This window comes from Rutilus rutilus (assembly GCF_951802725.1).
Source record: "Rutilus rutilus genome assembly, chromosome: 11".
NCBI lineage: Eukaryota > Metazoa > Chordata > Actinopteri > Cypriniformes > Leuciscidae > Rutilus > Rutilus rutilus.
Genome location: NC_140216.1, coordinates 29,200,033 through 29,209,807, shown reverse-complemented (window position 1 = coordinate 29,209,807; position 9,775 = coordinate 29,200,033). Strand labels below are relative to the sequence as shown.

Here is a 9,775-nt window from a genome sequence, read left to right as displayed (position 1 = left end):
CAAGTCCCCCCCTTCGGGTTGGGCATAATTGCATATTTCCACTGAGATATGCTTCCCAGTGTACCTTGGTATTCCTGTGTTAAGTAGGAGTCCTTCGTCCGTACCAGTCTCATGACAGGGAGCTCAGACTTACGCAGGGCACTGGATGACAGTCGGGAGGTGGCGTGATTACACTGGGAACCCCATTCGTCGTCATCCGACGTAACTCGGAGTGACTACGAAAGGGAACGTCTCGGTTACGTATGTAACCCTCGTTCCCTGGGTAGGGAACGGAGACGTTACGTCTCCCTGCCACTTCCGCTGTACCGCCTGAGTTCAGTCTCGGCTCCTCAGCGAAGACATATCTGCATGTTGCCAGCGCACTTCCTTATATACCCCCAGGATGGGGCGGAGTTACGCTATGCAAATTCCGCAGACCCATGGCATTTCTTTGCCATTGGCTCGTTTTATATACTCGAAGATGATAGTCTTTCTAAGCGAAACCCCATTCGTCGTCATCCGACGTAACGTCTCCGTTCCCTACTCAGGGAACGAGGGTTACATACGTAACCGAGACGTTACATACGCAACCGAGACGTTTCATGCCAACTTCAATGGAAATGTTTGGCATTTATATGTTCAAGACAACAGAAGCATGATATAACTCGATTTTATTGAGCATATAAGAAAAGTAATATGAATAGATTTAAATCAAATAAAAACTTTTGTTAAAAGTAACAGTTGTTTTTGTTGTTCTACAGTCTCAGAATAATAGTTGTAGCTTACAGATCATGATCATATGTGAAAACAACAGAAGTATATAGACAAAGGCAAATCATTTGAAGGCTAAGTTATATATATATAATATGTATACGAGTGCACTTCTTCATTGGTTCTAGAGTCCCCTGCATAAGAGTGCACTTCTTCATTGGTTCTAGAGTCCCCTTAGCAGGAGGAGTAAACCACTCAACAACATGATACACAGATACACAGATGATGATGACACAGCTGGACTGGAGTCAAAGATGCTGGGGAAATCATCGTCCGTAGTGATGACTACAGAAGACGGGGTTGTAGGTGATCTGAGCGTAAAAGATCTGGACTCAGCTTTCCATTCATTTAGAGTAAAGGCCAACTTCAAGTTATCACCTTTAGAAGAGGTACAGAGAGAGAAATTATCGTAAATGCTTAAAATAAGAAGTGACACTGGCCCTAAAAAAAAAAAACGAATTCGTAGGCTATAGGCTAATAGAGACGACCCACCACTAGCGAAGATGGCTAAGTCAGTGTAATTGGCCCAGCAGCCACTGAACGGGATGGTGGTGTTTCCGTAAAGCCCCTCTGTTGGATTCCCGTTAGCATCTTTGAGCACAGCTGAGATGGTTAGAGTCGTCACACCTACGGAAACACAGTCACCCTGGAAACAGACACACACAAAAAAGATGCTCTGTTTATTTGATACCAGGTGTGGTTTCAAAGTAATCAAATCACCTAGGTAGGGTTACACCAGTCATTCATAAGTTCTTAATTAAAGGGTCATAAAAACCCCTTGATTTAGCACTGGTCGTTTATACCTACTGTAAGATCTGTAGAATTTTTTTTTACTTAAAAATTTGTATTTTAAACATAACCCCTATGACAACAAACTCACAAAAAAACTAGCACTAACAAAAATCATGAACAAATCAAATGTGGAAGGGCATTTAAAAGGTCCAATAATATTTCCATTACAAGAAGTTGTAATTACTCATCTGATTTTGCCAGATGAGAAGTTTATCTATGTATCATCTTTTTACTCTTTTAATTAATTTTATAACTGTATCATATATCTCTTTTAATTCCTTTTATAAGTGTTTTAATTTTCCGTGCTTTTATTTCGTAATTATTTGAATTCCTTTCTGTGTAAAGCACTTTGAATTGCCATAGTGTATGAGATGTGCTATATAAATAAACTTGCCTTGCCTTACATTTACGAGCACTGCAATCTCTGAACAAATGTCAGAAAGAAAGAAAAAAGGCATAGTTCCTTTTTTGTCCATTCATTTTTGAATTTTCGGTCTTCATCATTGTCTTCTGTGTATCAGAATAATGAATCATGTCATCGCGTTGATGATCAAACGTACCACTGTATCAGTGTCGTTATTTGCACACATATATTACATGTAAAGACATGATGAAGTATATTGTGCATACACAGTGCTGGTTCATGTTTGGAGCACTAGAATAACTGTGATCCGCATTGCAATTGCTGTTAAACTTATTGTGGCGTTCCATGCAGAAACCACTGTTACTGTACTGAGGAAACATACTTATGGCACGTGTCCGAACAGTGCAGAAGCGAATGTTGAATTCTCCACTGTAATGCGTTCTCATGCATAATACAGCACATTGATTGGATTAAAAGAGTTGTTCACAAAAAGCTCACAAACTGATGACGTAGACACATACTCTCCAGTCACAGCAGCCAATCACCACTCTGAATTAAAGGGACAGTTCTCCCCAAAATTAAAATTCTATCATCATTTACTCTCAAGGTTTCCAAACCTGTATGAATTTTTTTTTTCTGCTGAACACAAAAGATATTTTGAAGAATGTCGGTAACCAAACAATTGATGCATCCCATTGACGTAATACTTATACAAAAAATAAATAAATAATACATAGGATTTTTTTTTTTTTACGAGGCATGCTGTTTAGGTTGGGTTTGTGCTGAAGAGCCGCTAACAAAGTTAATTTATAAACAATGTTCTCTCTCTTAAAATGTAAGCGAGTGTAAATATCAACGTTATCATGTATGTTTAAAAGAATGAAGTCTGTCGAGTAAAACAAACTTATCGATACAATTCAGTCAATCCATATTTAAAACTTTTATCGAATAAAATAACGAGCTTCCAGCAGACGGCCGTACACAAGTCGACCTACGCCAAGAGAGTAACACTTGACGCATGTATGACGTAGGATGTAATAGTAGCTGTAAGCTCTGACGCCTCTCGCGGTTCAAACCATAGACAGTATAAGAAATGGACACAGTGACCCCATAGAGTTCAACGGAGAAAAGTGAAGTCAAATAGAAGCACTCACTTCCTGATGGCTGAGCGTACTGCACAGTCTCAAACTGAGCTTGACAAAGTAGATGTAACGTGAGCAATCTGTCTGACAGTTGTAAGTCTTCTAGTAGCTGTGCCAAGAGAAATCTGAATCATTCCCTTCCGAATCTTGCAGAGATGGAGAGCGTGAGTATGAGCTAAGAGCAAGAGCAACTTGATGACTCTCTATGGGCTTCTCCCTTGACTTTATGCCTCCACGTCCCCTCGATTGCCTGCGAGCTTCTCCTCCTGTCTATATGGTAATTTCTCTATTGTGCGACAGAGAGTCACTTGGTTATTACGCAATCGTTAGCCTATTTTTACAAAAACGGCTTCTACAGGGCCATAACGTAAGATACAAGGTAATGGAGCCCTTTATACATTGTCGAGTTTCTTTAGAAATAAACAATGGACAAATGGAGTCTTTAAACGCCTCAGATGTAAAGTTATTCGCTGTCAAAGTGATGCCAAAATGAATGGGAGTCAATGGAATGCTAACAGCAGGTGATGGCTTGCTAGCCAATGGCTGCCCCCATGGAAGGTACGCTTTCCGGGTGCTGGATTACCCCCTTGGTTCAAACAAACAGACCTGGGCAACCGCATTTGCCATTACGTTGTGTGTCAAGTTCAAGGGAAGCTAGTTATTTTAGTCGATAAAGTTTTAAATATGGATATCTTACACAAACTCATCGCATCGCTTTCGAGCACTTTTATTACGGATTGATGCGCTTTGATGGACTTCCAAAAAAATATACCTATTGACTCTCACTTTAAAGCTTGGAAGAGCCAGGACATTTTTTTTATATAACTCCGATTGTATTCGTCTGAAAGAAGAATGTCATATACACCTAGGATGACTTCAGGGTGAGTAAATCATGGGCTAATTTTCATTTTTGGCCGAACTATCCCTTTAATAAAATCTCACCGCTGCGTCCAGAGCCATGATGCTGGGTTGCACGCTGAGGGGTCCGGGTGACGATCCGGCCACTGGCTGGACCACCACCATCAGGGATGATACCGTCTTGACCGTCTCCACCTGCTGGTCTTCACGGGTCACCTCCTGAGTGGCCACCTGAGAGAGAGACCTTACAGTTCAAATAAGGAAAAGCATGTTGTGTGCTTTACTGTAGAGCATCTATTATTGGATCTTATTCTGTTAAAAATTCAAAGGGATATTCGGGGTTTAGTAGAAGCTAAACTCAATGAACAGCATTTGTGACAGTGTTGATTACAACAAAAATCTATTTCGTCCCTCATTTTCTTTAAAAAAGCAAAAATGGAGGTTACGGTGATGCACTTACAATGGAAGTGAATGAGACCAGTTTTTTGAAGAATTTAAAAACAGAAATGTGAAGCTTTTAATTTTATAAAAGCACCAAAATGATGTATTCTTATGTATTATTTGAGTTGTAGAGCTGTTTATTATAGCATAATTATTACAGTAGTTTTAAGAGTTATGGTGTTGTCATGTTGACAAAGTTGTAAAATTAGATATAATTTCACAGAGATAAGGTTAGTAAGTGATTTTTTTTCACACTAAAATCATGTTAAAACTCATACTGTATCGTGATGTAACAGTGTACACCAAAGTCTCTGGGCTCATGCCGTCCCTGACACCAATATTTTAACGATTCATAAAAGATGAATCCGGTATAGAGATAAATGTTAGGATCATGATTTTTCGGTAGTATTACAGCATGTTGTGAGTGTATATTAGTACAATTTGTTGTTTGCTTTTGGCATTGGTTCAATTTGTTGTTTGCTTTGGGTCCATGTTTTGACCCAAAAACGCTCACTCGTGATGCCAGACTTAACAAGCGGATTGAAAAGTTGAGTATTTTAATGTTCATGGATTGGCCCCATTCACGTCCATTGTAAGTGCCTCACTGTAACCCAGATTGTTGCTTGGTCGATTGAGTTCAACTTGTATTGAACCCATAATATTTCTTTAAATATCAACTTTGTCGTATATGTTTCAATTAAAATTTCCAAATGCTGGTTGACATCATCATAACATTTTAAAATGTTAGTGAGTTTGGTCATGTGATCTGATTAGCATCTTACATCGTTCCAGGTGGGGTCACTGGAAGAGGGTGGAGGAGGGATGATGCCAAGGGATGACACATTGAAGCCGATGGACTGACTCAGATTGCCTGAGACAGCAGCGCGGCCCAGATCATCAGCAATGTTCTTCAGGGCCGCAAACTGTTGGTCTTCTGCAGATGGTTTATAAATATTAAGACATTGTATTGTGATCTAAGCCAGTGGTTCCCAATTCCAGTCCTCGTGACCCACTGCTCTGCACATTTTGTAGGTCTCTCTTATCTGACACACTCAGTTCAGTTCATGGAGTCTCTCCTAATGAGCTGATGATCTGGTTCAGGTGTGTTAAATAAGGGAGACATACAAAATGTGCAGAGCAGTGGGTCACGAGGACTGGAAATGGGAACAACTGATCTAAGCATTGTATTTGTCATTTATTTTATTCTTGCTCTCACCAGTGGTGCTGTTGGTGGATGTCTGAACAGGGGGCTCCCTGATCTCCACCTGCACCGTCAGTCCTGTCGAACGCCTCCTTCTAGCATTAGTACCCTCACGGACGATGTTGGTGATTCGAATCTTGTTCGCCGGTATTTTCAGAAGTAAAGCCAGATTGTTGATGAGATTTGCCCCGAAGAACTCCGCCTCAGTCATGGCTGGGAGGTTAAAGGCCAGGATCAAAACCGGAGAGGTGTGGATTTGGACCGGCTCTGAGCCTCGAAGAAGTATGTTCAGCATTTTGTAGTCCTGGTCAAAGAAGTTGGAGCCGTGACTGGAGTTGAAACTGGGAACATATTGCCCTGAGAAGCACAGAGAGGAATCAAAGTAAGAATGGTTGTTTAGGTTGAAAAATGGTCTTCTGGCCTGCAGAGGGAGCTGTATTAACTTGCATTATTGTGCTGTACTCTACCTGTATAAGTTGGCTCACGCAGAGTGTAGTCAGTTTTGCCAGTATTCCACTCAGCATTTGTTGGACCAACCAAACTATTGTTAACGTACACATCCAGCCGCTGAGGGTTTGAGTAAAATACAGCAACCCTGACAACCTGAGAACAACAGAGTATTACTGTAGTTAAGGTTCTACTGTAATATTATATCATAATAACTTAAGTTAAAACAAAAATTATACATACAGTGCTGGTCAGAATTATTTGCCCCCTTGGTAAATATGATCAAAGATGGCTGTAAAAACTTTTGATATTTTATTTGAAAAAAAATTAAGCAAAGAATTGAAGCTAACACTTCAGATGGGTTTGGTGCACACAGGGATAAAAAAGTACCCCATGTGTAAAATGAAATACTCTGCTGTATCTTTAATGTTGTGGGCCTAATTTTCTGCCAGAGGTCCTGGACATCTTGTTCAGATACATGGCATCATGGATTCGATCAAATACCAACAGATAAAAAATCTAAACCTTATAACCTCTGGTAGAAATTGTATGACGTGCCATGTTTGGTTCTTCCAACAGGACAGTGATCCAAAAACAAACATCAAAATCAAAACAAAAATGGGTCACTGAGCACAAAACCAAGCATCTGCAATGGCCATCCCAGTCCCCAGACCTGAACCCAATAGAAAATGAGTGGGCTGAACTGAAGAAAAGAAGCGCCAACATGGATCTGGGAATCTGAAGGATCTGGAGAGATTCTGTGAGGAGGAATGGTCTCTGATCTCTTGTCAGGTGTTCTCCAAACTCATCAGGCATTATAGTTTTACAATCTTTTGCTGCACATCAGAACTATATTCTTTGGTTTTACTCATTGTGATGGAGGATTAAGGGAATTTGGCCTTTGTGTATTCGTCATATTTAAACTCATGTGAAACAAGAAGTCATAGCTGGACAGTTTCATGTTCCTAGTCACCCTGGTGTGCTAAATAAAGGTAAATATTAATGAGAATATACTTCAGAGATGTTTTACTCATAAAAAATTCTAGGGGTGCCAATAACTGTGGCCGACATGTTTTGGAGAAAAACATTTATTTCATAATTTGATTGTGTGTGTGTGTGTGTGTAGTGGGTTTGTAGTGTGTTTTGTGTATTTTTGGGGTGACGTCATGACAAAATGCGTCCCACATCACTTCCGCCCAAATCGGCTAAAGGGTGCACAGCATGATGCTGTGTGAGTGTGAGTGTGGAGAGCTGCTGCACCATCTTATATCCTTCGCTTCCTTCCTGTTCATGTTGCTGATGATACCCGGGTAGGTCATTTGAATTATGAGCAATAAGCAGAGTTTTGTGTGTTGTAGTAACAAACTTGACATTGTGGACGCTGACTTAAAATAGGAAACAGGATAGGAAATAGGAAGGGGGGGGGATCACATTATATAATAAATGGCCATAATTATTGGCACCCTGTTATTAAATACTTTTTGCAATCTCCTTTTGCCAAGATAACAGATCTGAGTCTTCTCCTATAATGCCTGATGAGTTTGGAGAATAACTGACAAGAGATGGGAGACCATTCCTCCATACAGAATCTCTCCAGATCCTTCAGATTCACAATTTCATGTTGATGCTTCTTCTCTTCAGTTCACTCCACTCATTTTCTATAGGGTTCAGTTTAGGGGACTGGGACGGTCATGGCAGAAGCTTCATTTTGTGCTCAGTTACCCATTTTTGTGTTGATTTTGATGTTTGTTTTGGACCGTTGTCCTGATGGAAGATCCAACCACGGCCCATTATAAGATTTCTAGCAGAAGGCGTCAGGTTTTGATTTTTTATCTGTTGGTATTTGCTAGAATCCATAATACCATGTATCTGAACAAGAAGTCCAAGACCTCCAGCAAAAAAATAGGCCCACAACATATAAGATCCAGCAGTATATTTAGCAGTATATTTAGCCGTAGGCATGGGGTACTTTTAATCCCTGTTTGCACCAAACACATCTGGTGGGTTTGCTGCCAAAAAGCCCTTTTTTTGTTTCATCTGACCATAGAATCCGGTCCCTTTTGAAGATCCAGTCGTGTCTGACAACTGAATATGCTGGAGTTTATTTTTGGAGGAGCGAGGAGGATTTTTCTTGAAACCCTCCCAAACAACATGTGGTGATGTAGGGGTTGTTGGATAAAATTGTTTAGGCTTTCTGACCCCCAAGACTCAACTAATCTCTGCAATTCTCCATCCGTGATCCTTGGAGAGTCTTTGGCCACTCAAACTTTCCTCCTCACCGTGGTGCATTAAGACAATATAGACACACATCCTCTTCCTGGCAGATTCGTAACATTTTTAGTTGATTATAACTTCTTAATTATTGCCCTGATGGTCAAAATGGGGATTTTCAATTCTTTAGCTATTTTCTTACAGTCACTTTCTATTTTGTGAAGCTCAACAATCTTTTGCTGCACATCAGAACTATATTCTTTGATTTTACTCATTGTGATGGATGATTAAGGGAATTTGGCCTTTGTGTATTCGTCATATTTAAACTCCTGTGAAACAAGAAGTCATAGCTGGACAGTTTCATGTTTCTAGTCACCCTGGTGTGCTAAATAAAGGTAAATATTAATGAGAATATACTTCAGAGATATTTTACTCATAAAAAATTCTAGGGGTGCCAATAATTGTGGCCGACGTGTTTTGGAGAAAAACATTTATTTCATAATGTGATTTACCCCCCAATTTGAATTCTTTTACTTCAATGAAAGGTTAGATTTTTGCGAATTTTTTGAATGAAAGATCAAAAGGATAAATAATGCAGGTTTATTTTTTACAACCATTTTTGATCATATTTACCAGGGGTGCCATTAATTCTGACCACCACTGTATATAATAGCAGGTTTGCAATCCTATTTTTTTTTTATGCAGTTTTGGATTTATTTTGGTCATAATGTAGTTTATTTATTTATTATTCATACACAACTAGCTTATTCATTTTCCTGGATTGTGTTTTGGGTCAACTTTTGTAGCTTTTAAATAAAATATTAACAAATATGTAAAATAATTGAGTGACATAAATTAATAAACTATAGAATATTTTTTTTTAATTACTATATTATTTTACAGAATATTTGTTAATAAATACAAATTATTATTATTATTATCATCATCAATTATACAAATATTATATTAGGTACACATTTATATATATATATATATATATATATATATATATATATATATATTATTTATTTTTTCATCAATCTGTTTCACAATTTAATCAATTAATTGTTTGATTTTTGATTCAACTCATTTATTTTTAATATTTTAAAGAAACAACGTTCTGCACAATTCAGAAAAAACAAAGTTATTTGAAAAAATCTTAAAATAAATAAGAAGACAAAATGAAAATAAAATAATGTATTTTTAATAACATAAGGCAGAATAATACAGATTAAAGATTTTTTTTTCCTAATATGCCTTTTATTGTTCTAAATTTTGTATCACCTGTAGATGCTTACAGGTCAGTATAGGCTATTGTCAGTATAATCCATCTTACTAACCTCTGTAGGTCCAGCATTCAGTAACATAAGTCTCAGCCTCTGTGGTGTTGTGCTGGTGAAAAAGATGTCAAAGGATTTATTAGTGGCCACAATGGCGTGGAAGAGAGATACTCGCTTCTGACACGTGTAGCCGGCGCACCAGCCGTGGTCTTGTGGGCCTGGAACACGATATTCACAGTAAGATTAAAATTCAATAATACACAATGAAACCTTTTCTGCTTATATAAAA

The 9,775-nt window shown here is 38.5% G+C and overlaps 1 protein-coding gene across 1 annotated transcript in view; it reads right to left on the bottom strand.

Annotated features, from left to right (window-relative positions):
- Window positions 1-741: 741 nt before the first annotated feature.
- Window positions 742-9,775, bottom strand: part of LOC311299728 (fibrocystin-L-like) — a gene marked incomplete at its 5' end in the record, with an annotated part of 62,324 nt that continues 53,290 nt past the window's right edge. Inside the window, 7 exons of the mRNA XM_084423524.1 lie at window positions 742-1,128; window positions 1,243-1,396; window positions 3,991-4,137; window positions 5,130-5,281; window positions 5,564-5,905; window positions 6,016-6,151; window positions 9,547-9,704. Of these exons, the coding sequence (XP_084279650.1) occupies window positions 914-1,128; window positions 1,243-1,396; window positions 3,991-4,137; window positions 5,130-5,281; window positions 5,564-5,905; window positions 6,016-6,151; window positions 9,547-9,704 (1,304 nt within the window). The 3' untranslated portion in view covers window positions 742-913. The remainder of the gene's footprint in view (window positions 1,129-1,242; window positions 1,397-3,990; window positions 4,138-5,129; window positions 5,282-5,563; window positions 5,906-6,015; window positions 6,152-9,546; window positions 9,705-9,775) is intronic.